Source organism: Mustela putorius, unplaced genomic scaffold (assembly GCF_011764305.1).
Source record: "Mustela putorius furo isolate JIRA1106 unplaced genomic scaffold, ASM1176430v1.1 tig00537227_pilon_pilon_pilon, whole genome shotgun sequence".
Lineage (NCBI taxonomy): Eukaryota > Metazoa > Chordata > Mammalia > Carnivora > Mustelidae > Mustela > Mustela putorius.
Genome location: NW_025422368.1, coordinates 11,481,609 through 11,509,041, shown reverse-complemented (window position 1 = coordinate 11,509,041; position 27,433 = coordinate 11,481,609). Strand labels below are relative to the sequence as shown.

At 37.7% G+C, this 27,433-nt stretch overlaps 1 protein-coding gene across 2 annotated transcripts in view; it reads right to left on the bottom strand.

The window, feature by feature from the left end:
- ADAMTS20 (ADAM metallopeptidase with thrombospondin type 1 motif 20) overlaps nucleotides 1-27,433 on the bottom strand; it is a 193,499-nt gene that overhangs the window by 88,297 nt on the left and 77,769 nt on the right. The window contains exons 10-24 of one of the 2 annotated variants that reach the window (XM_004765562.2): nucleotides 26,922-27,063; nucleotides 25,374-25,478; nucleotides 19,071-19,216; nucleotides 17,548-17,729; nucleotides 17,314-17,450; nucleotides 14,696-14,813; nucleotides 11,840-11,935; nucleotides 10,698-10,864; nucleotides 10,417-10,546; nucleotides 4,639-4,765; nucleotides 2,888-3,098; nucleotides 2,375-2,539; nucleotides 1,704-1,868; nucleotides 767-886; nucleotides 98-205 (exon numbers count right to left, since the gene is read on the bottom strand). In XM_004765562.2, the coding sequence (XP_004765619.1) occupies nucleotides 98-205; nucleotides 767-886; nucleotides 1,704-1,868; nucleotides 2,375-2,539; nucleotides 2,888-3,098; nucleotides 4,639-4,765; nucleotides 10,417-10,546; nucleotides 10,698-10,864; nucleotides 11,840-11,935; nucleotides 14,696-14,813; nucleotides 17,314-17,450; nucleotides 17,548-17,729; nucleotides 19,071-19,216; nucleotides 25,374-25,478; nucleotides 26,922-27,063 (2,119 nt within the window). The remainder of the gene's footprint in view (nucleotides 1-97; nucleotides 206-766; nucleotides 887-1,703; nucleotides 1,869-2,374; nucleotides 2,540-2,887; nucleotides 3,099-4,638; nucleotides 4,766-10,416; nucleotides 10,547-10,697; nucleotides 10,865-11,839; nucleotides 11,936-14,695; nucleotides 14,814-17,313; nucleotides 17,451-17,547; nucleotides 17,730-19,070; nucleotides 19,217-25,373; nucleotides 25,479-26,921; nucleotides 27,064-27,433) is intronic. The other variant, XM_045073142.1, reaches the window with a different exon arrangement.

Here is a 27,433-nt window from a genome sequence, read left to right as displayed (position 1 = left end):
ACGTTCAGTTTGTTTTGTGAGATTAAGAGTCACTTATGGTTTGTCTCCCCCTCAATCCCATCTTCAAACACTGTACTTCTTAAAGGAATTCACTTACTGGGGTCCAGGAACCATGTCGCCACTGGGCAATTTTTCCTATGGGAACAGCTGGCAATGAGGTAGCCCCAATTTTAGGGATAACAGGGCAGGGTATGACCATACAGTCCTGTTCAAAAGAAAAATGCATCTCAAAACATCAATGAATTCATCACGCTGATTTATATTAAATTCTATACTTCATTTCTTCCACATGGCTAATTCAAGAAGAACTGCATAATTACAAATTAGTCAGGTAAGCATTTTAATTTTTCAGAAGTATAAGGTACTGTCAAGGGCTACAAATGGAGAGTACAGATCTGAATCCTAAGGTCTGGATCATTCTATCTGATGATTGAAAAGAAACAGTGCCATAGTCCTTCAAAAGTACCACTAAGCTGAAAAATCCTAGGGGTCCTCTAGAACACTACCCTCAGAAAGTTCATCACACCATAGTCACAACAGATACGATCCTTCTGCAGTGCAAAGAATGAAAACCACAAAGTTCAATGAGTGATTCAGTGGCAGGACTAAACAAATTAACAGAGCTGTGAAGCTGGCAACATTTTAAAAGAGGTAAATTCTCCAACATACACGTGCACAAACATGGAGAAATATGTATGAAATAAGTTCAATACACTGATCCTCCCGTAACAAATCTTTTTGTTCCTAATCAGGAAAAGTCCCTTACCTGTCTGTCACTTGGGCGGCTGGCCCCACGGCACACTCTGTCGTCTAACACAGCACTGAGGAGCTCACTGACACATTTAACAGCACGCATCTGATACCCACGTCCACACGTGGCCGTGCACTGCAAGGGTATAGGCATGTATCGAACACCGTTATCCAAAAATTGTATCAGCCTAATTTTCTAAATACAGTTAATATACTTTCAGACCTTTTTATTAGTTCTTTACATTGGATTCCATGCAAAATTAGCAAATGGAATCAATATACATTTGTTCCGATGTAGACAGATAATACCGAAGTTAAAATGGATAAGAGTTGTCATAACTTTAAGAAGTTATGTAAAAATGTGACTTGAGTCTTCATATTTAGGGAGCTAACATCATTTAGAGGGACTAAATACTTTTCAAAATCTACCTGGTGTATGTAGGTCTTTAAACATGCTAAGTACGTTTCAAAGAGAGGAAGAAGGAAGAGCATAAAGTTAAATGGAAGATGGGACAAGGTTTCCCGTCCACAGCGGCAACATCCATGGGTTAACCTGCTGTCCGCCTTCCTCCAGCCTGATCACTGCTCATCCTACAAATTCCTAGCTGCCTGGTTGGTGAAACTTCTAAACAATGCCGACTCTACATGCAATAACGCTTATTTAGACAAAGACCATGAAAACATTTATAGCTTAAACGAAGCTGAAAAATAAATATGCAGCATTTTGGTTAACACGTGAGTTCAAAAGCAAAGTTGAACTATTTACCCCAGCAAAATTAGCTGCACTGGTAAAATTTCACAGATCAGAGTTTACATTTCCAGAACTCCCCCCACCCCCCCGCAAAAAACCAACCCAAATTTAGCTGGCTCCATTAAGAAAGCGAACACACTGCAATTCTGGTGCTACTCGATAGAGATGAATTAAATCAGGAAAACCATTCTCATATACTCACAGAACCCCACGGTCCTACTTGCCAGGAAGCACATGCATGAAGCTCACACGGTCTCAGAGACTCAGGTTTGGTACTGGGATTACAGAGACCATGACTCAAGTGGTCTTCATTCAGCTGACACCACACTTGCCGCTGTTTTGTTCCTTTTCCACATGTAACAAGACACTGAAAGAACACAGCTGATCATTATTTTCAATCTTAGTCAATATTCAATCTTAGTCAATATAAATGCCTAAAAAAAGACACAGTAACCAAGTCACACATTAAAATGCCCATGAAATGGAAGACCATTCCTAACAGCATTTTCCCTTCAGTCCTTCAGAGATATTCACCAGGTAAAATCAGCCACCCCCAATTTGCTGCCCAAATCCCAGTGCAGCATCCATTTGTCCTAGAAACAAAGGTACAAAACTAACCTTAAGTATGTATCACAGGCTACTGTGGACACGGGGACTTTATGAAAATGGTTAGTGATTAACCACCAATCAATGTTATTGTTAGCCAGACAGCATAAACAATTGAAGAACAAACCATTAATTTGTTATTGCCTTGATAATACAGTTATTTTACAAAGCAAGAACAAATTCCTTTAGACTTCTTTAAAGTTTTAAGTTGCAAAGCTTTCCTATGAAACACTGTAATAGTTCTTAGCCTCATCTGTTCAATGTTACCTCACTCCACTCACTAGTAGCCCAACTGGGACAGGAAAATTCATTGCAATTCTCAGTTGTCACCCGTGGAAGCTCTTGGCATTCTCTGTTAGCAAGACGGTGGCCAAAGTTATTTATACAGTAAGATTCTCGAGACCGTTCCCCTCCTCCACAACTCCTGGAACACTGAAATGATGAAAACAAAAACCAGTGGTGACAAATGAAAAAAAAAAAAAAAAGATTTTAACAAGAATATACTTTAGAGTAACAATTATTTAACAAAAAGGGGGGGCAACTTTTTTTTTAAGATTTTATTTATTTATTTGACAGACAGAGATTACAAGTAGGCAGAGAGGCAGTCAGAGAGAGGAGGAAGCAGGCTCCCTGCTTAGCAGAGAGCCCGATGTGGGGCTCAATCCCAGGACCCTGGGATCATGACCTGAGCCAAAGGCAGAGGCTTTAACCCACTGAGCCACCCAGGCACCGGGGGGGGGGGGCAACTTTCCTTAAGCAATCAATACTGGTTATCTGTACCTGGGACCATTCTGAATAATGCCACCTTGTTAAGACACAGTCACCGTGGCAGGACTCTCGTGTGGCAGGTTTAAGTTGGTCACCACAATAGCGATCATCTACTAGAACAGTCTGTCCTTTATGAATGGAATACCGCATGCAGTGGACATCCAAGGACCTATAGCCTTGACCACAATGGGATGAACATTCACTTTTGCCAATGATGTGCCACCTAGAAAAAAAGATGTCATTACACTTAGGGATACCAACTCATGCGATTAAAAAAAAAAAAAGGATTCAGAGAAATTCATACATATGATTCAATTTTGAAAATTCTGTTAGAATTCATTGACAAGCCACTTGAAAATACTTGATGTATCATCAGATAAAAAATTCTGACAGAAGCCCAAACTTTCATTTTTACAGATGAGAAAATGATGCCCAGAGCTGTGTGTCCGCATGATATAAATGCTTGACTTCTGTTAGAAATCATTTTCCCCCCAAAATGAAATTCAACTTATTCTCCAAATATATAAAAATGGAGGTGGTCTGGTTTAAGCCAGAGATGGGAAGGCAGCACTGTACCTCACGACTTCACTCTGGCATCTGGTGGTGCTTTTGGAGGTATCCAAGGAACCCCAAGCTTTCCCAAAAGCCTTTAAAAACAACTGGTTTAGATCAAGATTACTTAAGTACTCAACAGCAGATTTAAAACTGGATATATCTGAATCACAATCAGGTAGTGTCTCTCTCTATACAACCACACTAAAGTTATTTCATGATCAGGAAATATCTGGGAATCTGACTGTATCAATAAGACCAAGTTTTAAAAGTTGGCAAACTAGGTTTTTGTAAAGCATATCACTTGTAATCTATTTTTAGACATTTTTTCAGAGAAAACTTTTTTTTCCTGCAAGTAAAAATCTGCTAGATTTAGCCAAATTATACCGATGTAGTGTAGCAATCTATCAGACAACACGAGTGCAACAGTTTAACAGAGCATAGAATTCAAAGTTTGTTTCAATTTCAATTCCCAACAGCATCTGGAGGATTTTACTGTGCTTCACTCCACAGCAATAAATGGATGTGACTTTTTCAAGCAGCTCTTTCACTATGCCTTCAAACAACAACATAAAAATATAAAAAAGATCTTCCCTGCTGAATGAGAGGTTCTGGCCATCCCTGAATGTTAATGATCACTCGCTGGAGAGGGTTGTTCTTAGCTTTGCTTTATGACCAATTCCTGCCCCCCCCACACACAACCCCCACCAAAAGACAGGAAATTTAAAAGTGATAGTTCCCTGCTCCAGAATCTAGGATGCTTCTTAATGTAATGGACAAAATATGGATAAGATTGAGAAACCAATTTACTAATTTGTTAATCCTCAAACTTCAAAAATTTATTGGTTTATAAGTTCAAGGGAATTACACAATTATTCTACAAAATTTACTGTTTCAGATCTTTAAACTATGGATTTTAAGATTAGAGTTTACCCGTATATTTTAGATTTGTTTCCATTTCTTACACAAAATTTTGAGGCCTATATACTGGTATTCATTAAATACTATAAAAAAATTTCAAGTCAGTTGCCAAGTTTCACAATAAATTAGTGAGCCTGAAATTTTATACTGGCAGGGACACAGGACAGACATTAATTACATGTCCAATCTGAGCAGGGATTGGACTAGATACTTTACATCTTATCTCACTTACTGATTTTGACCTGGTTACATTATACTTACACTGGTTACATGATACATTTTTCTTTTACCTTAGTTCACAGTCTGTATTGCACTTTTCAGTCACAAACAATGGAAGTGGTAGGTGGTCACATCTTTGATCAGACACTACCATGTGATCACTCTTCCGAATGCAGGTAATTTTTCTTCTGTGAAGACCTTGGCCAAAGTCAAATGAAAAGGGAGACAAACCATAAGTGACTCTTAATCTTACAAAACAAACTGAGAGTTGCTGGGGGGAGGGGGGTTGGGCGAAGGGGGGGTGGGGTTATGGACATTGGGGAGGATATGTGCTTTGGTGAGTGCTGATTCACAGACTTGTACCTCTGGGGATAAAAATACATGTTTATAAAAAAATAAAAAATTTAAAAAAAAAAAAAAAAGGAAGTTTCTTTAAGTAGATGTTCTAGAATTACTTAATTCTGCTAATAGCCTAAAGGATTCAGCTAAGAAAGTAAAAACATTCCAACACAGGATACAGGATACTACTAGCATATTCATTTAGTCAGGAATGACTGTCTGGAATAAGCAAGAGGCATCCTGAAAGACTGAGGAGTCTGCTTAGTAAAGAGACTTAGGGAGGGCAGGCCGGAGAGTGAATAGAAAGAAATTCATGAGAGCTACCTGGAGTCTTTAGTGGAGAACTGAGTGGTCAGGGTTGGCACTGATGCTGTGTAGTACATTATTAGTTCTTTGTTATTTGCTTCCCTTTTCCCCATAATAGGAGTGCCTCTCTCCACTTGCTACAATGTTACTATAACTTCCCCTGAAGGGAATATACTTCCCTGTTCTTTGACTTTGGGCTTATGCCAACCAACTGCAAAAGGGTGTGCCTCTTTCCGTATCTAAGCAGAAGCCCTAAAAGCCACTAAAAACTTCTGTACTCCTCACCTTCCCTTTCCCTCCTCTCTAAAACAGCCTTTCTCAGAAGAGGTTGATCTTTTAGCCTGGAATCATGAATGGAAAAGACCCAGAGTAAAAAGATAATTGGTGGTCAGGTTTGAGGGGGCAGGGCGGGGAAGGGATTTTTTAGAGCAGTGGAAGTATTCTGCATGATACTGTAATAGTAGATATGCACAATTACATATTTGTCAAAACCCACAGGATGTATAACACAAACGGTGAATCCTAAGGTAAACTATAGATTCTAGTTAATAATGCAACAAATGTAACAAATGCGCCTCACTCATTCAAGATGTTAAAAGGGAAACAGGAAGAGAGGGTGAAGGAGAGAATGTGTGAATTTTCTCTACCTTCTGCTCAGTTTTTCTATAAACCCCAAACTACTCTAAAAAATACTCTTATTTTTTTTTTTAATGACATGGATGCAGATACCAAGCTGAGAACAGTCATAGCCAATTAGCAGCTAAAACGTAGTAGGACCAGGAAATAAACCTTTGTCTTTCAAAGCCATTGAGATTTCCTGGTTGGCTGTATGCAGCATAACCACAGGGAAAGTAAAATTAAGAAGTGATTATAATGGGCCAGAGCAGACAGAACTTTCCACTTTCTGCCATGAGGAGACAGGAGAAAAGTTTAAGCAGTCAGTGACATGATCAAGTTTCTGTTTCATCAAAGTTCAACTGTATACTTTCAGTTAGCTAAATAAACATGAACGTGCGTGTTTACCTTTGCTCCTTCCTAAATATCATCTGAAAAAAACATAAGGGATTTTGAAAAGGAATAAACCTAAAAGAACAAAAAGAAAAAGGAAACGCAGTAGGCAAGAAAAGGAAATTCTGAATATGAAAAGTGGATGGAAATAACTAACAGAGCCAAGGAAGCTATAAACCTGCGGAGGAAACAAGTGAATAATAAACCATTCATGCCAAAGAATGCAAGAAAATCCCAGGGTTGAAAACACCAGGTTCAATGAAGAGATGAATGTGTAAAAGTAGGCCTGAAAAAATGGATAATGGATTGAAAAGTATTTAAGAATAATTAGAATTTTACCTTTCTAGTGGAGAATAGCACTATCCAATAGAATGTGAGCCATGTACATAATTTCACATTTTCTAGTAGTCATGTTAATAAACATAAGTGAAGCATTTCATTTAATGTGTTTAACCTCAAGTATCATTTTAGCCTATCAATATAAAAATTGATATTTTTTTCATACCAAGTTCTCAAAATCCATTGTACATTTCACATTTATACTACATTTCAATGGGCTAGCTATATTTGCTAGCAGCTACCATATTGGGCAGCAAAGCTCTAGAGGAACTGAACTTGAAGGCACAGACACAGCTCAGGGAAGTTGGGGAAGCATGGTTCCAAAAATAGGAGAATTAAGAAAAATTCTCCATACTGAATGATGAGAACCAGGCCTACTGGACTCTTTCCATTTCCCTCTGGCTCCTGGTTTTTATGGTTTTCAAGTCTCCCTGATGACCATTAGAAGATGATTAGATTCCTCTCTTGAGAGGCTCTTTAGCCCCCAAAAGATCAACTGACAATGACCTGTGGGGCTTCTCCTCCAATGATACATGAAAGAGCTACTGAATGATCCAATTACTTTTTTTTTTTAAAGATTTTATTTACTTATTTGACAGACAGAGATCACAAGTAGGCAGAGAGGCAGGCAGAGAGAGAAGAGGAAGCAGGCTCCCCACTGAGCAGAGAGCCTGATGTGCAGAGAGCCCGATGTGGGGCTCGAACCCAGGACCCTGGGATCATGACCTGAGATGAAGGAAGAGGCTTTAACCCACTGAGCCACCCAGGCACCCCCAATTACTCTTTAATGGGGTCCTACATGACTTGTCTGACCAACACAGAACTTTCAATCAGCATTTTAGGCTTAAATATAAACAAACAGTCAAGGATCAGCGGACATTTCAGGAACTTCACTAACACAACACAAGACCAAAATAAAAACAAAACAGAACTAAAATGAAGCAGATTATATCAGAAGAAAATTTAAAGACTATGATTAATACTGTCATAGACACAGATATTACACATCTATGAAACAAAAGCAAGGTGCCAGGAGTAAAAATGTTAATGTGAAGTCAGAAATTAGCAAATAGTGATCAGTCCAGGAGGCTGAATATCTAAAACATACAAATTTCAGAAAGATGTAAGAGAAAGTTCAATGTGAGGAAATTACTAAAGAAATCATAGGTAAAATTTCTCAAGTCAAAGAATCTGTTTCCAAATGTGAATGGCATCCTAATGACCTAGGAAAATAGATATCCAATATCAAGGCAAATTGTCCTGAAATTGTCCTAGAATTAAAGACAGGAGCTACAAAACTTCCACAATGGATAGTGTCATGTGGAAACACAGGAAACCAGAAAACAAGACTTTCAACCCTCTAAAGCACAATTATCTTAGAATTTATTACAAACTACTGATCAAATGTGAGAATAGAATAATGCCATTTTCAGATACGATAGGTCTCAAAAAGACTACTTCTCTGGAATATCCTGAGGGATATATTCCACCAGTGGGGGAAATAAAAAGAGGAATTCAGGGAAATCCAACACAGAAGAGAATCCCCAGAACAATACTGAAGGGGAAGTTCAAGATGACAGTCATGTACAAGAACTAAAAGCAACAAAACCAAACTAGAGCAAGAGAAAAGAGGGTCATATTAACAGTAGACTGATTAAAAAGTAAAGGAAAATTGAAACCAATAGATAATGCGCTTGAAAATACTATGATAAAATTTATAGCTCTCACAAAGTTGGGGAACTCATGGGGCACCTAGGTGGCTCAGTCTGTTAAGCATCTGCCTCCCTCCAGAGACACCATCCCAATGAAAACTTCTGTTGCCACGCAATCATTCTGAGCACCACTATCCCAACATCGCAGGACCAAGCCCATGTTGTTTTCTGAATGGGGCACCACAACTTCTTTGTGACCTTGGGGTCAGTTCGTTAGTCTGTCCCTCATATTCCCATCATGCATGGTCACTGCCTCTGGCTATCCACCTTATCTCAGCTCATTTCCATTCGGTCCTGAGCCCCCTCTCCTCTGGACCACTGCTCCCTTAATTCCCCAAACTTTTCTCCAGTCCCCCTGAGAACTACTTTCGATTGCACCAAACTTCTGTAGCTTCATATTCAATCTCTCACAAACTGCTCCAACTTTTCTGTGGTTCTCTCTGTGCAGGCCTGGAGCATTGCACTTACTACCCTATACCAAGAAAATCTATTCCTGCTGGTTTTATCCAGTAGAACTTACAACCTGAATGCAAAATTGGTGTCTTAATTCAAAACAAAGTAGTCCCTCAAACTTACTGATCTGAAAAATCTTACACAATTAAATATCCATAATCACAGTTCTTCCAAAGACTCTGGTCTCTTCATTTTCTTTCTCTGCTGTAAATTTCCCTGCTTTTCCACTTGCCACTATGCTCCTTTCAATTATTCAGGCTGACAGGACAAATGTATTTTCTTGTAGTCACAGAAGGAAAATACAAGAATGAAAGGAGTCAGATACCCCAACACTGAAAGGAAGAGATATGTTACTGGAAAGGTGTATGGAAGGGAGTGGGTGAGAGAACACTTCACTGGGAAACAGTAGATCTTAGTACCCCTTCTTCTGTGGTCTCAGTTACCTGCATCAGTCAAGGTCCAGAAAATGATCCACTCCCTAATGTACCATCTGAAGGTCAATAGAGCCTACAGCCTATCTCCGTCACAAAGCCTACTGAATTCACCACACTTCATCTCACCCTGTGGGCATCTTATCAGCTCACATCCTCACTCGAACGGTGAGGACAGGACAACAAACTGAGAGAGACCACACTCACAGACCTTTTATTAAGTACAGGTGACCCTTCAACAACATGGGTATGAACTGTGCAGGTCCACTCACACATGGTTTTCTGATAAATAAACTACAGTACCATAGATGTATTCTGTCTTCTGATTTAGGTATTTTTGTCCTTGAGCTTGCTATATTGTAAAACTACAGCACTGAATACATATAATGTAGAAAATATGTATTAACTGCCTATTATTGGTAAGGTTTCTAGTGAACAGTAGGCTATTAGTAGTTCAGTTCTTGGGGAATTTAAAGTTTATGCAATTATTAAAAAAAGGTTTTTTTATTTATTTGAGTGAGTGAGCGAGTGAGAGTGCATGAGCAGGGGGAGGTGCTGAGAAAGATTGAGAGGGAGAGAGAAACAGACTCCCCACTGAGCAGGGAGCCTGATACGGGGCTCCAACCCGGAACTCCGGGATCATGACCTGAGCCAAACACAGACACTTAACTGACTGAGCAACTCAGGCATTCCCATATGTGAAATTAATTTTAACTGCATGGGTGGGGGGTTGGTACTCCTAACTCCTATATTGTTCAAGAATCAGCTGTATATGGTTATAATTGTTTGATTTTATTATCAGTTATTGTTAATCTCTTCCTGTGCCTAATTTATAATCATAATACACATGTATAGGAAAAAACACAGTACATATGAGCTTCAAAAGCATCCACAGCTTCAGACAACTACTGGGGGTCTTGGAATGTATCCCCTGCCAATAAGCCGGGGGATGGGGTGTACAGATTATAAGTAAGAGAAACTTCTTCCAACTGCAAGAAAGAATGAGGAAAAAAAAAAAAAGCAGTAACTGAGAATGCTGGAAAGGGGAGAGAATAATGAGATTGTTAAGTATCAGAAACAATGACAGGGGGGAAACATAGAAGAAAAGGGTAGGAAATATTTTTATGTTGGTGTGGTGATGTGTGTGTGTGTGTGTGTGTAGACAGTTGGGGGACTCCACAGGCAGATACCCCCAAAAGTACTCCAAGTTATACCAGCACCCACACACAACATCAGTCTCTCTTACTTAATACCAGTGTACCTTGACACATCTTGGTACAATCTTGCCATGGACCATATGCATCCCATGTGAATAGGTCGCTCTTCTCCTCCACAGGGATACTGAAGGAATATCGCACATCAGGATTGTATAAATTACCCACACATAAAACCTCAACAGAAATACACAGGAGCATACAATTAATTCATAGAAAAGTATTCTTGAAAGACATCATTTTTATGATTAACAAATGCAAAGCCCTGAACCATCAGTTTACGAATAGGCTTAAAAGTAGGTCTTATTAATGACTCCTGAGAATTTACCTGCAAAACAACTTCTTCTTCCAGCCGATCAGTACTATTAATTCTTTCAACTGAGCTGTTTGAACCACTGTATTCAAAAATAGCTCCTTGTATGTGGATTTCTTTTTTTGACATACTTACAACAAAATTTCCATTCAAAAGAAAATTCCCTTGAGTATCAGATAATGCTGTAAAAGAACAGTACTCGTGAAATAATACAATAGTACAATCAATAATACGAAAAGTACTTTAACTTTTAAAATGCAAATCTTTTCTGAAATTAAAGTAAATGTAAATTATTTTTGAGGAAATAAATTGTATTTTACTATAATGTGTGATCTAATCCATATGAAGGGAAACTACAGCATGTCACCTAAAGATACTAAATTTACCCTATACTTTTCTGAGAATGTCATCTTTCAAGAGGCCTGCAGCTTCAGGAGAAACAGATAGGAAGAGAAAAAACATAAGTCACAGACCCAGAAGACATATCAGCTAAAGCAGTCCTGGTCATCGATGGTGAGGAAATGAATACCAGCCCAACGGCTGCAATATTCCAATATTCTCTTGGAAAAAATATACAAAGCTATGAAATTCTAGGGGTGAATATTCTAAGGAGCCATGCAATGACCATTCTATTCTTTCATATAAATGTCTGGATCTTTTTCATGGAGAGACACTCTGTCATTATTGACACACCCTGAATGACTGCTTTCCAGAATTTCCCAGACAGAAGGAAAGGTTTGTAAAGCATTCTTTTCATATTTGGGCCTAAGTGAAGTTCTTTAAGGCTAAAAGCTAATTTCTGAAAATAAACATAATGAAGCCTATACCTTAGAAGTCTATTATTAATTTTAGATAAAAAGAAAAGAATTTTATTCTAAATATGCATGCAACTTTAACTGAACATAACCTTTGGTTATTTAAAACACTCTTATGGGGAAAAACCAAATTTTCAGAATTTTGTTTAGTAATTTTAAAAGAAGATCCAGCATATAACTCAAGAGGAAACATGTACAGGAAGTCAGAGGACTTAAGCTCAGTATGAACTGAACTGCATGTTTGTTCAAGGGGCTCTTCTTGCCTTCTAAGAATTTACATCAACCACAGACCTCCATGAAATTGCACGAATCACATGTTGGTCGTTTACTAGAAATGTTTACCAAGGTAATTGTCATCTTCTGGTTTTCCAGAATAGCTGTGCTGAAGAATATCAATGTTTGTTGCTCCTGGGGGAATCTTGACAACAACATTATAACCTGCAATATAATTTTATACACGTTAACTTTCATAAGCTGATGGCCCAGAGGCTGTTTTGGCTGAATGACTAAAAACACTGAATAGCACAGACTTAATTTCATTTTATCTTTGAAAAATGATAGTGTTCACTCTTTTTGCATCTATGCATTACACTATTACTAAGGATTGAAGGAAAAATAGTTGTCTTAAAATACACAGTTTGGGGGCACCTGGGTGGCTCAGCGGGTTAAAGCCTCTGCCTTCGGCTCAGGTCATGATCCCAGGGTCCTGGGATTGAGCCCCTGCATTGAACTCTATGCTTGTCTGGAGCCTGCTTCCCCCTCTCTCTATGCCTGCCTCTCTGCCTACTTGTGATCTCTTTCTGTCAAATAAATAAAAACTGAAATCTTAAAAAAAAAAAAGAAATACACAGTTTGGGATCCTTAAGGTACAACCATTTTTTCTTCTAAAATTCTAGACTAGAATTGAGACAGAGTGAATATTATAGTTCCCAAGATATTTAGAACACATTCATTTTTTAAATTTTACACTAATACTTTTAGATTGTATACTTCCCACTGCGGGAAAAAAGAGAGGATTTCAAATATTATTCACCAATTCTGAAGATATCAAAATAGTTGCTCATTGTTCCATGTTTACACAGAGAGTCAGTGAACAGCAAAATAATGAAAGTAACATATTTTTAAGCTTTTAGCTTCCAGGGAAAGCAGAATTCCTATAGCTATCCCAAAATTTTACATGATTTTCAAAAGTCTACTAACAAATTGTCATGAGAAAAGTTAAGCATTTATGGGAAGGAAATGAAAACAATATTTCTATTTTATGAGACCAAATTCAACAACACTGGCGGTGCTCAGAAGATGAGGAAATACTTCATATTAAAAAAAAAAAAAAGAATGTTTTCCCTATACTACACTCATTACATAGTTTTCCAAATACTCTGATTTTTCAAGTCCACAATTTTGGTCTAGTGAGTATTCTAAGTTCCCTTTCCTTATTAGTTTTTCCTTCTATTTAATACATGAGTAAAAGGCGTTGCATGGGTTTTTCTTGTACACTAACTTTGATAAATATGGAATGAAATTAAAAGGAAGTTCTAAAAAAGATCAAATTTGTAGCTTTGATGTGAGGTTACCTTGTATGTTTTTAGAGTGCTTTATATCCATTTAAGGCATCAACATTTTGAATATAAAGTGATACATGGTCTTCTGATTCTGACTACACTATATGCACATTGGTTTTAAGTCATCAGTCTACAAGAATTTTATGATTTTTTTCACAATAAAATATTCCTACTATGTCCTATTTATGTCATCTCAGTTAAGGTTTTTGAAGAAAGCAATTCCTAGACCTTACAAATGTGAAAGACAAAGGCTACCACCAGGGGGCAGAAATGTGACAAATGCTACAAACAAATGAGTTCAGTATCTTTTTCCATTTGCAAACTGATTATTAATTCCTAATACAATTTTGGCAAGGTTATATATTTGATCCTAATTTGGCACATGTGGCTTCAAATAGAAAAAAATGTTTTTCAGTGACTAGAGCCCAAACTTTGATACATATGCCACTGGTTTTAACAAGGGATCAAATGTGTGTGGCTCTCATGAACTAATGAATCCTAACTATAAAAATCATGTCATGGCTAGCAACTAAGATTCTTAAGCATCACCAGAGTATAGATGTACTATACTTTTGATACAGATTAATATATAAATTCTGTGTTTGAAATTATACTGCTTTAATTGAAGCAATTCACACTAACTTAACTCTGTTCAAACTAAAAAATCTATTTTTCATTTTGCAAGAAAGCTTCTAAAGGGCTACATTTGTTACCATACAAAGCATAAGGTTTCCTAGAAAAGTCTCAGAAAACATCCACTATATTCTCATAAAATTTTTAAAGAAAAATGAAATCATGGCCAAATATAAGTTATAAATATAATCCAGATACTTCCTGAAAAACCAAACACAATAATCCCAAATCAACACTTGAATTAATGGTTTCTTCACCTTTAATCAACACTTGAATTAATGGTTTCTTCACCTTTAATCATGTTTAATATATCAATAAGAAACCCAGCAGATAAGATAGCTTATAGAAAAAAGTGGTTTAGGGACGCCTGGGTGGCTCAGCTGGTTAAGCGGCTGCCTTCGGCTCAGGTCATGATCCCAGCGTCCTGGGATCGAGTCCCGCATCAGGCTCCTTGCTCGGCGGGGAGCCTGCTTCTCCCTCTGCCTCTGCCTACCACTCTGTCTGCTTGTGCTCACTCTCGCTCCTCTCTCTCTCTCTGACAAATAAATAAATAAATAAAATCTTAAAAAAAAAGAAAGAAAGAAAGAAAGAAAAATGTGGTTTAAGTGATGAAAAGTAATTGAAAGCAAGTTTCCTGAAAAAATTATGAGTATTACATTTCAGGTTACAGGAACATCAATAAAGACACTATTAATTGGGGGGCTATTCAAACATCATTATTAAATAGCACTGGATTTACTCTAATAAACGCACCTACTGTATTTTCAAGAATCAGATTTGCTTTGAGCAGATGAACTCATTAATTCAAGGATACATCTTGTATAATCTTTTTATATTTAGGAATACAAAATATTTTGTTTTTTTATATGTAGGAAAGTTTTACTAATCATTTTGAACTAAGGGTACAGAAAAGGCAAAACAATAAACCATTATTATTCCTTCATTATATACTCCATTATGATATCAAAAAGAAGGGAAAATTGAAAACAAATACACAGCTTACCATAATGAGCACTATTGAAGACACCTGCCATTGTCCTGCATGAAGAATTATCCCCACCACACACTCCACATTTGTCTCTCTTTGCCTTAGAGTTTAACACATGATCACAGCCAGCTTGCTTCAAAATAACAATGATGATAATCAGTATTATAAAAGTGACTAACTATAAGTATGATGCTTTGACAAACTTTTCACAAATATTCTTTCGATTAATGGGAGCTTTGGTACAACAGGATTTTTCAGAATATCTACTGATTTTGTTGTACATGAACATTTTCACACACCTTCGCATCACACGGCTGAAAAAAGTGTTCTGCGAAGGGTTATCCACATACCCTCCTGTATCAAAACCACATGGGATGGCATTTAAAAAGGCAGATTCCCAGATTTTCTGAATTAAAAATCCTTGGAGGAAAAACTAGGAATCTGGGACACCTGGGAGGCTCAGGCGGTTAAGCGTCTGCCTTCAGCTCAGGTCATGATCCCAAGGTCCTGGGATCGAGCCCCAGTTTGGCTCCCTGCTCAGGGAGGAGTCTGCTTCTCCCTCTCCTCCCCTGCTCTCTCACTTATGTTCTTTCTCAAAGAAAATCTTTCAAAAAACAAAAAACAAAAAAACAAAAAGCTAGTAATCTGCATTGAAACAAATATGGACCACAATTCCTATGTCCACTGTCTATTTAAGCCATTCTTTAAAGAACTGTTAATCCAAAGAGACAAAAAGTACGATTGGGTAAGTAACATATTTAAAATAACTTCCAAAGATGTCTTTCATGATTTTGTAACTCGTGATTTTAGAACTCTGGGAATAAACGGAGTCCACTTGAAAATTTATTTCTCCAATACTAATAAACAGCCTAGTAAGTTGTGTTTATGTTAAGAATGAATAATTGGATAAAGGTTGACAGGGAACTGTTTGGTTCAGGGGTTTAAAAGAACAAGTGCAGTTCTCCATGCAGATATACTGCAGTAACTCTTAGCTCTTTAGAATACTTCTCTAGGGTGCCTGGGTGGCTCAGTGGGTTAAGCCGCTGCCTTCGGCTCAGGTCATGATCTCAGGGTCCTGGGATCGAGTCCCGCATCGGGCTCTCTGTTCAGCAGGGGCCTGCTTCCTTCCCTTCCCCTCTCTCTGCCTGCTGTGATCTCTGTCAAATAAATAAATAAAAATCTTAAAAAAAAAAAAAAGAATACTTCTCTAAAGTTTCATGATCAGGTGAGAAACTTTCATAAGCTTCAGTCTTTTATACACAAGGCAAATATTTCCAAAACGAATTTTAAGCTGATGTTTTCCAAAAGTAATAGGCATCTGTAAGTTCAGAAAACCACTGTTTTTCATTGTGTAGGATTCTGTGCTGTTAATTTACACAAAACTTTAATTTTTCAGGCCACTGAGTCCCCTTTTTCTAGTCTCTGGTTCCCTTTGAACACCTCATTGACCTTTGAATGCAAAGCATTTCATCACCAGATAGATGCTTGGCTAAGAGAAAATTGGTACCTTAACCCAAGGAATGAGTTCATAATATTCCATTCTTATTCTTTATACAGAATTCATTATCCTAGTTCTCAAACTCACCATTGTTAAGAGCACCTTCTGCAATGTGTGTGCTTTAATTCCAGGCTTCATCCGCTTCTCACCTAGAATCTGAAGTGGCTGACCTATATCTGATTCTCTCCTAACCCAGTATATTCTGAAGATTCTAACATGCAGATCAAATCACATCTCTCACTCAACTCCAAATCCTTCTAGAGACCTCCAGGACTTCAGAAAAAAGGTGCATTTAACAACTAGTCCCTATCCAACCAGTCCATGAGCATTCTCTGAACCATTTACACACTTCTCCATAGAACACTTCTTCCTCACTATTCCTATGCCACCTTGCTGATGACCCCATAGCCCTGCATTTGAATTGTTCATGTGTCTATCTCCCCTACAAATCTGTGACCACCTCTGTTTTTCCCTCTGCTACAGTCTTTCATCCAGGAGACTAGACAAGTAGCCAACATTTTAGTACGTGCTCAGTGAAGGTCTGAATATGCTCAGGAAGTTAAAGACAAGGATGAAAAGAGGGAGGAAGGAGGGGTGCCTGGGTGGCACAGTCAGTTAAGCACCTGACTCTTGGTTTCAGCTCAGGTCATGATCTCAGGTCATGAGATGGAGCCCAACATCAGAGTCCACATGGCATTCGCTTAGGTTTCTCTCTTCCTCTCCCTACCCCCTCTCAAATAAATAGATGTTATTTTTAAAAAGAGAGAGGGAGAAAGAAAGAAAAGAGGGAAGGGGTAATATCATCACTAACCAACAGGGAGAGGTCACCAGGGAAGGTCACATTTGAAGTAGCCAAAGGACTTTACAACCGTGTGTCCTAAGATTTTCTTTTTAAGAAGCTGATTCTCTGTATGCAAAACAAAATCAAGAAATTTATTTTAATGTTTCATGAATCACTCTTGATGACAGAGAGCTGCCTAGTAACAAGGTCTCCTGACCATATTCCTACCAAAAGGGTGACAGCCCCCAAGAGTACCGCAATGGGATTCACAGGCACGGATTCTGAGGTAACAGAAGTAATACGCGGTTAGAGAAAGAATATTCTGACAGGCACGTTAAACGCAAGTTTACTTACCCTACAGAGTCCTTGAACACAGATGTCATTAGTTTCGGTCCCACAAGGAGTACCATCAGCAACCCTATCCTTCAACTGGTAGAAGTTAGTGGTTCCGGCAACCCGACAATAGAGTTTACAGCGATCTTTTATGGCAACTGTAAGAAAAGGTTCAATTTGGGGTGTACAGTAAGACAGCTGTGTGTTCCTAAGTCTCAAGAAATTTTTCCATCAAAAAATATTCTAACTACTTACTCCCACTGTATTTTGGAAGCCACCTCACATTAGGGGAAAGACCATTGATGTTGAAATGTTTACCATCAAAATCAGAGCACTGCTTCTCTCGAAAGTCTTGCTTGCCTTTTGGACATGAATCAGTGTTACATGATCGAAATTTCATCCTGCGGCCCACACAGTACTTTCCTCCGTTTCTTGGCCTAGTCAAATTCATTACATTTTAAAGCACATCAGTACAATGTTCTTTCTGCCGTTTACTTCTAAAACTGTTCCATTCTGTCCCAGGATCCGGAAAACCACCTATGTCCCATTGATACTTTTTTTGTTTAACAGAAGTACGTTAAATGGTTCTTAAGCAATTCAATGGCTAATACACTGTAAAAATACTCATTTTCAGGTGGACGCTATGGCCTAGAGGGCAGCAATGATAACTTATTCATGACTTGGTTAACTCACAGGGAACTAATGATGGGATTTTGTTTCAAAATGTCAATTAGGGTTTGTTCATTTGGGGAGGTTAAAAAAAAAACAAAAACAAAAACAAAAAACCTAGTGAACCACAGATGATGAAGACAAGACCATGTTAAAGAAATATAAAGGCATCTTTGTTGTGTATATACCACTTATCACTCACTTCAAAGACTTTCATGGTATTAATTTCTATCCACCCATCTCTTTATTTCAACTTATGCTGGAAAATAAAAACTCTTATTGTTGGTATTTTTTAAATATAAAGACTTCAAGCATAATTCAGATGATCTGAAATTCAAATGAACTGTGTCATTTCAGAGTGTGTCCTGTCTAGGCATTAGGTTGCTGGGGGGAGGGGGATTGGGGGAAGGGGAGTGGGGTTATGGATTGGGGAGGGTATGTGCTATGGTGAGTGCTGTGAAGTGTGTAAACCTGTTGATTCACAGACCTGTACCCTGGGGGATAAAAATATATGTTTATAAAAAATTTTTAAAAAACTCTTTATGGCCTACCAATTTATGTATCATAACAATAGACAAAAGTCAAATAGACAAGTCAAAAGCTTATGGAATCCTACATCTTTGTGCTTCAGTACTTAGTCAAGTTAAACACACTGATGCATCTATAACATGAGAAGCAGAGAAAGAAACAATGACATGTCAAATTACATAAAACAGTAAAAAATGGGTAATGAAAATGTGTTTTTTTATGCAGAAGAGCCAAGACACAGTTAATGGAGCCAGGAATTCCAACGGAAACACAGTAAATAAAAAAATGCCATTACAGTACTGTCATTTTTACAACTCTTTCTCAAATTTACACTAAATCAGATTTTTTAAAAAAGAAAGTGATCCTATCTTAATTCAGATTCTAAAGATTAAGCTAGCTAATTTTTTTTTCAAGGATTGAATCTACTGAGATAAGGTAATATGGTTTAACATATTCCAGAAGTTAGTTCTAAGTCTCAGAAACTTACAGACTGACCTCCAGTTTAGAAGTGAATGAAACTGATGTTTACTTTCTGGTGCCTTGAGATAATCTTAATTTACAGTGACATAAAAAAGACATACTCGGGGCGATTACAGAGCCTGGTTGTGCTCTTGATTCCACCTCCACATGTTCTTGAACAAGAGCTGTATGGTCCCCATGGTCCCCATTCACCGTCTACAGGACGAGCTTCCATTTCTTTGTTTACGCACAGCCCATGGTGGCAATGCTTTAAAAACAAAAACATAAAGTGATTCGTATGTTCCCAGTTAGAATATCGGTAATTAGAATAGCATAAATATCCATAAAGAAAATGTACACAACTGAAAGCACAATATTAACCCAGAAATGTGATTCCTTTTGACCCTCTTATAAATATTTTCTGAATATTTGCTAAGTAACTATAAAAAGATTTGTGGAATCAAGAAAGAACAGGAAATTTCCTTGCCTTTGAGATTTTGAGTCCCATTGGCAGAGGGAAGACCTGTTGTATGGGGAAAGTGTAGTAAAATGAAAATTTAAGTGAATAATACAATATACATCTGTGATTCCGGTTTGCTATGCAAAGATATAGATCACTCTCCCACTCTTTAAGCTAACTTCTTACTTCATCTCATCCAAAGTCTCAATGATCACTTTCATATATTCATCAAGAAAATTGAAATGTACAAAAGAATCTGCTCACTATCTCCTAGTACTCCTGCTATTCCCCCACCTAACAGCACCTGTGCTCAGTACTCAGCCATCCCACCTGTTAGGATTCATGAAAAGTCAAAGACCCTAGGGAAAGTCAATCTCTCTACCTGTGCACATAATCCCAACCCCTCACTGCTCAACACAGCACTACAACAGTTCTCCGATCTTTCCTACATCATCACTGTTTCAGTCTCCACTAGATCAAAACTAACGAGAAGTGGTCCATGCACTGTTGCCCGTCATTGCAAAGAGTACAGAAGCTGAAAGTTAGCGCTTAGAAATGTTCATAGGATTTGATAGTAATTCCATGTTTATCAAAATTAATGTATTTTTTAAAAGATTTTATTTATTTATTTGACAGAGAGAGAGAGAGAGAGAGAGAAAGAGAGGTCACAGAGAGGCAGGCAGAGAGACACGGGGAGGCAGGCTCCACGCCCAGCAGAGAGCCCAATGAGGGGCTCGATCCCAGGCTCCTGAGATCACAACCTGAGCCGAAGCCAGAGGCCCAACCCACTGAGCCACCCACGGGCCCCTATCAAAATTAATTTAAAAGTTGGCTATAGTGCCATTGTATTACCTGTAAGGTGACTGTTACTGTATATGGTCTCTGTTCCTTTCTGATCTACCACTTGTAGGCTCTCTCTTTGCTTAGAGGACCCCTTTCAATATTTCCTATAGAGCTGGTTTGGTGTTTGCAAATTCTTTCAGTTTTTGTTTGTCCTGGAAGCTTTTAATCTCTCCTTCTATTTTCAATGATAGCCTAGCTGGATATAGTATTCTTGGCTGCATGTTTTTCTCGTTTAGTGCTCTGAAAATATCATGCCAGCTCTTTCTGGCCTGCCAGGTCTCTGTGGATAAGTCAGCTGCCAATCTAATATTTTTACCATTGTATGTTACAGACTTCTTTTCCCGGGCTGATATACACAATGGAATACTATGCAGCCATCAAAAGAAATGAAATCTTGCCATTTGCAACAACATGGATGGAACTAGAGTGTATCATGCTCAGTGAAATAAGTCAAGCAGAGAAAGACAACTCATATGATCTCCCTGATATGAGGAAGTGGTGATGCAACATGGGGGCTTAAGTGGGTAGGAGAAGAATCAATGAAACAAGATGGGATTGGGAGGGAGACAAACCATAAGTGACTCTTAATCTCACAAAAGAAACTGAGGGTTGCTGGGGGGAGGGGGGTTAGGAGAAGGGGGGTGGGGTTATGGACAATGGGGAGAGTATGTGCTTTGGTGAGTGCTGTGAAGTGTGTAAACCTGGTGATTCACAAACCTGTACCCCTGGGGATAAAAATATATGTTTATAAAAAATAAAAAATTTATTTATAAGTTGGCTTATATTTGTTCTCATGGTGGCAAAATACACAACATAAAATGTACCATCTTAACCGTTTTTAAGTGTACAGTTCAGTGGCATTAAAATGCATTCACACATTGTTGTCCAACCATCACCACTATCTATCCACGTAACTTTTCATCTTCTCCAACTGAAACTCTATACCCCTGAAACAATTAACTCCCCGCTCTCCCCTCCCTTGGCCCCCAGCCCCTGGCAACCACCATTCTACTTTCTGTTTGTAAGTACTAGACTACTCTAAATATCTAATTAAAATCATGCATTATATGGGGTGCCTGGGTGGCTCGGTTGTTAAGCGTCTGCCTTTGGCTCAGGTCATGATCCCAGTGTCCTGGGAACAAGCCAGGCATGGGACTCTCTGCTCAGCGGGGAGCCTGCTTCTCCCTCTGCCACACACTCTGCTTATGTTCCCTTTTTTGCTGTGTCTCTCTCTGTCAAATAAATATATAGAATCTTTAAAAAAATAAAATCATGCATCGTTTGTCTTTTTGGGGCTTATTTCCCGTATACAGCATAATGTCCTCAAAGCTCATCCATGCTGTAGCATGTGTCAGAATTCCCTTCTTTTTAAGGCTGAATAATATTCCATTCTATGTGTAGATCACTTTTTGTTTATTCATCCATCCATGGATGGCCACTTGGGTGTCTCCCACCTCCTGGCTATTGTGAATAATGCAGATATGAACAGGAGTGTGCAGAGATCTCTTCAAGACTCTGTTTTCTGTTCTTTGGGATATACAGCCAAATGTGGTATACTGCTGCATCAGATAATTCTATTTTTAATTTAAAGATCTGTCACACTGTTTTCCATAGAAAAATTTGGCTTACATTTTGAATGTCTTTTTTTCTTTTTGCTTTTCTAGTCATTGTTGACATTTTATAAAGGTATCAGTTTGAATTATTAGAAATTTGAAAAAAAGACTGGTCCTTTACTAGAGATAATTTGAGAAGTGCTCCACTAGATCATTCTCAATATACAAACATACTTATTTCCCCTCTTTATTTTCTAAACATTTATTTAGAGAGAGAGCATGTGCACAAACACAGGGAGGGGCAGAGGGAGAGAAATCCTCAAGCAGACTCTCCAGTAAGCACAGAAGTAGTGTGGGTTCTATCCCAGGACCATGAGACCATGACCTGATTTGAAATCAAGAGTAGGATGCTCAACTGACTGAGCCACCTAAGTGCCCCATCTCTGTTCTTTAAAAACGAAACTCTTAGATCTCCCTTTTCTCACTAGCTACTGTTCTGTTTCTCCTTGAAAGAGCTGTCTGCACCCATTGTCTAAGGCTCAATGCCTGTGCTCTCATGGTCCCACCCGCCATCTATCTGCTCTTGCGTACATCACCAATGGCCAGTTCTCAATCTTCTTCCTTGATTTAGCAGTATCATTCTTCCCCCCACCCCTTGGTTTCTAGGGCTCCACTTAATGCTAGAACATCCTGGGCTCAGATCTTGACTCATACATAAGCTGCTTATGCATCTTCATATGTCTAACAAACATTGTCTAACAAACATTGCGGACATTCACACCAAAACCCAAACTGCTGACCCCTCAAAATTCTGCTGAGTTGATTTGATTAAGCTAAAAACAGTCATCCTACCTCTAACGGTTCACATTTAATATGTTAGTAAGTGATCTAGTTCATTCAAAAACAAACCGACTGACTTTCAGTCATCACCCCAGTGATCCCAACTCTAGTGTAAGCCATCATCTTCTCTCGTCTCTATCACTGCCATACCTCTCTAAGTAGATCTGCTTCCAACTCGCCCCCTATAGTTTAGTCTCAACAGTTATCAGAACTTTTATTTCAAAAATTTACTAATTAGGTGACTCATCTGCTCAAATCCTTCAATTATTTCACTTCGAATAAATGCAGAGTTCTCACAATGGCTCACAACGCCCTACATGATACTCCTTCACTTACTTCCTACACATCTCTTTTCACCCCAGCCACAACGTCTTTCCTTGCTCTTCCTTGAACACTCCACCAATACCCAGGATTTAGGAGCTTACCTGGTGCTTTTGTCTGGAGCTCACTCCATAATAGCCTCCTTAGCTACTCCTCATTTTCTTTAAGACAGCTCATTAGGCAACTTCCAGTAAGACCTATTTTGACCACGATGTTTTAAATTGTAATCTGCCCTCTCCTACCACAAAACTTCCAGTCCTTTTCTGGCTCTATTTTTCTTGTTCACAGCACTTATCAGTAGTATTATATTGTTTGTAATACTGTAGTCTCCCCCTAAAATGTAAGCTCCATGAAGGCAGGATTTTTTTCTTTTTTGTTTACTGATATATCCTCATCACTTAGAATAGTGTCTGACATATAGTGGACCCTTGATAAGTGTTTGTTGAATGAATGAATCCTAAAACCGAGTTTATTAGCAGAAAAAATTATTTGTTTCTTCCATTAGAACAAATCATTCAAAATGAGAAAGTCATATTAAAAGTGAAAAGAAAAATCTCAGAATAGAATGTACTATGTGCATGTAAGCTCTGGGGGCACCTGCAGAAACATTTCAAATAATCCCTGAGCACTATTTCTGATAAATCCACAAATGAAAAGGATATAATGTTATATTGTTTACCATGTACTAAATTAAGTCAGTGTCAGGTAAATTTCATTGTATTTTCATGCAAATGGATTTACCTCCACTTTCAAGTATTTAAAAGATACTCTATGTAACACAGTCACAAAATAAAGGGACTAAAAGAGAGTGTTAAGGCAAAAAAGAAATAGGAATTTATTTAAAATTTCTCTTGAATAAAAGACCCACTGAATACTGAAAATGGCTAATGCATAGGAGCTCACTATTTTCAATTGTAATATGTTTTATTTAACTCAGTACATCTATTATTTCAACATGCAACTAATACAAAAAGCTAATGAAATATTTTACGTTCTTTTCTGGGAGTGCTAAGTCTTTAAAATTCAGGAGCTCACTATTTTCAATTAAAAAAAAATGAATTTATATCTACCTTGATCCCCACATGTTTTTACCCCAAATGCCATTTCTGCTTTTAACCTACACAAGCTTTAAAGAAGGTCCCAGTATCTCAACACATTTACCTTGAATTCCAACAAATCCAAGCTCTTCAAACCACCTCACTGGGGAATTATTCAAATGGCTAGTGAGCCAATGAAAAGATGCTCAAGATTGACGATAATCAGGATAATGCAAACTAAAACCACAACGATATTCCATTTTGCACCTAAAGGCTATTACTATGTTAAAAGATCAACAATATCAAAAATTGTCAAGAAATGCAGAGCAACTGGAACTTTCATACATTGACTGCGAGATGTATAAAATGATACACATATTAAAGATCAAACTCTAAAATTCAGTTGTAGCTTCCAACAATGAACAGAAGTCTGCTAGAATTCGGACCCTAACATAATTGGGCGCTCAACCATTTCAGAGTACTTCAGCTACAGCAAAAATTGCTAAAGTTCCAAACACAACTTCACTATTCAATTAATTTGTCATGTAAGCTATATTCACGGAAAACACACGCACTTCGATGGAACACATGAGAGACAAGGGTAGTAGCTGGTACAAATGTTTCAATTAACAGCTGGTGAAGCACAAGGTCAGCTAGGGAACCCAACTCAAGTTTCTACCTGTGAAGCTAACGAAGGAGACAGCACTAGCCACCCCATTCCCAAGCCAGGGGCTCGGCGAGCTGAGAAGGTGCGAACAGAAATATATTCAGTGCAGACAACACTGGATACCAAAGCCAAGGGAACTTGCCTTCATCCTGAAGCACCAAGTACAAGCTGACTTCATCCTTACACGTTTATTGTGGCGAACCCTATCACTAAGCAGATTTAGATTAATTCATGCTGATGCTAGAATGGTGAAAATGTAGGATGTTCAGGCAATTTTAGGGGTACATTTTAAGACACTGACAACCAATAAATATCTGAAGAAGCCACTTAAAATTATTAATTATACTTAATTGAATTTTATGGGCAAAAATGTATACAATGGTAACATCCTTCAATTTGGGGAAATTGCTGAAATGTTAGGACCTTTATGTTTATCCTTCTTGTTAACAAGTCTATAATATATTTAGATAACTATCCACATAGTTACCTATATATCTTAAACATTCACCTGCTAGATCATGGGTGGAAATAAAGGTAAAATCAAAAATTTAATTCCTTGACTGTGTACTACATCAAACCAACACAGCAACATTGATTCACTAGCAGAGCAAAAGCTGATGAAAAGTGAAGAGCGTTGAAATGCAGAGCAATTCTTATCCTTGGGTAATCTCCTAATACAAGACTCACCCTTGGGGAAAACCTACCATCCCAGGACCACAGTTTGTCCCATCTGCCAGTGGCATGTGCTGAGTGCGACAGCCCTTGTGAACTCCTTCTGCACTCGTGCACCAGAGACGTCTGCATTGCTTCTGCACAGCAACAGAAAGCAGACAAGAGTAAAAGAACACTACGACCATGGAACTGATTTAGTGCAATGCACTGGTTTATACATTCACCTTACAGAATTCATGGTTTCCTGTCAGAGCTAGAAATAATTGGCAAAAAAAAAAAAAAAAAACAACTTTAGAGGTAAACTGACGACTAGAACATAAACACATAAAATGGCAATGTTTCATTTTTAAGACTTTTTAGATTTTCATTATACATTGAACAATGGGAGAGAGAAACTGGAGTGGAAATATTCACAGTTATGGGAGACATTTTTTCTCTTTGCAAGACATTTTTCTAAAGGACTTTTTGTTGTTAAATGTTATTCACAAGGAGTTTCCAAAAGCCTCTTTTGATACGATGATAGAATGTATGAATAATGTGCATAGAAATACTGTATAATGTACACTGGTTTCCTACTTTGTGAATATAATGCATACTTTCAACTTTTGAACAAAGGGTTCTCAAGTTTTCACAAGAAGCAAAATCCACAGAGGTTCACAGGAGCTATACCCAAGATAATTCTCTTCTTCTTTCTGAATTTAAATTCAAAGTTTATTTAGTGTATAAGTCAGGTAAAAAAAGAAATGTATCTTTAACAAAAAAATTAAGTTAAATCTTCCCTCCTCCATACTGGATATTTAAGAGCCTAGTAACATTTTTTATTGTAAGTTTAAGATTTTAAAAACACTATTACTATGTGGAATGTGCTTTGCCTATCTCTGCACTCACTTTTTTGTTACATTCATTCATTCATTCATTCAGTGAGCATTTAGTTTGTGACACCTAGTTTGTGGCAGATCCTGAATTAAACCCTGGGGATACATATTTCAATGAGCGAATGAGGCTGCACTCCTGGTCCAATGATCTCATGACCTAGGAGTGTCTCTAACTTATGAAAAATCCTCAAAGTTATAAAGTAATAAGAGCTTAGTGATAACAGGCCCTAACTTTCATTTCTACAGATTCAAATCTATGTAAATTAAAATGTAGCATACTCTATTAGGTTTCTGGGGCCTTTAATATAACTCATTATCAAGACACTTAAATTTTCTCTCCCCACCCCCCAAATAGTTATTTGAATATATTTGAATATAAATATTTGAATGCCTTTAATTTTCAATAAACTCTTGGTGTCTATTTTTTAAATGAGAATACTTCACCCAGGATTTTGTGAGGGTTAATAAAGATAATTTTTAAGTACCTAACACAGTACATGGCATATAATAAGACTAGATAAATTTTAGTTTCCCCTTTTTTAACCCCTTTCTGGCAAAGAGCAAATTTCTCTAAGACTTACAAACTCCCAAGATACATTTAGCTCACCTTCTGTTCAAGAGAATAAATGCACATTTTTGAAATATATTCTAACTGGAACTTCAGAGTTTTCAAAAAAAGAAAAAGGGGGGGACAATTTTTCTTACCAAGTAGGGACATACTTGTGATCCAGGACCAAACATAAGTTCACATTGCTTGTTTACATCATATATTAATCCAGGAAGTTGTGAAGACAGATCATATATTCTTCCATTTGGTTTGTCAAGAAGGCATTCCCCATGACCAGTACTGTACCAAGGACCGAAAAGTATTGTGAATATATGTGGATGTAAGGTTCTTTATCACATTTACAGTGTCCTATACTTTCAAAAGGAGTATCACTGTTTTTTTCATAATTTAGAAACCAGTTCTTATCAAAGTCAGGAAGAAAAACCTTGCAATTCACAAAGGACTTTTAAGGTGTTTGTTCTCATTTGAGCCCCACAACTGTTTTGATGATACAATTCTTAAAAAGAACAATGACAAATTCATCATAATATAATTTATGAATCACTCTATACTTTTGATCTATTTTGTTGCCCAACAGTAATGCCTTCTATTTAATGCACAAATTGTCAAGATGTTAAAAAAAGGTTTTCATTTGAGAAAGTACACTATG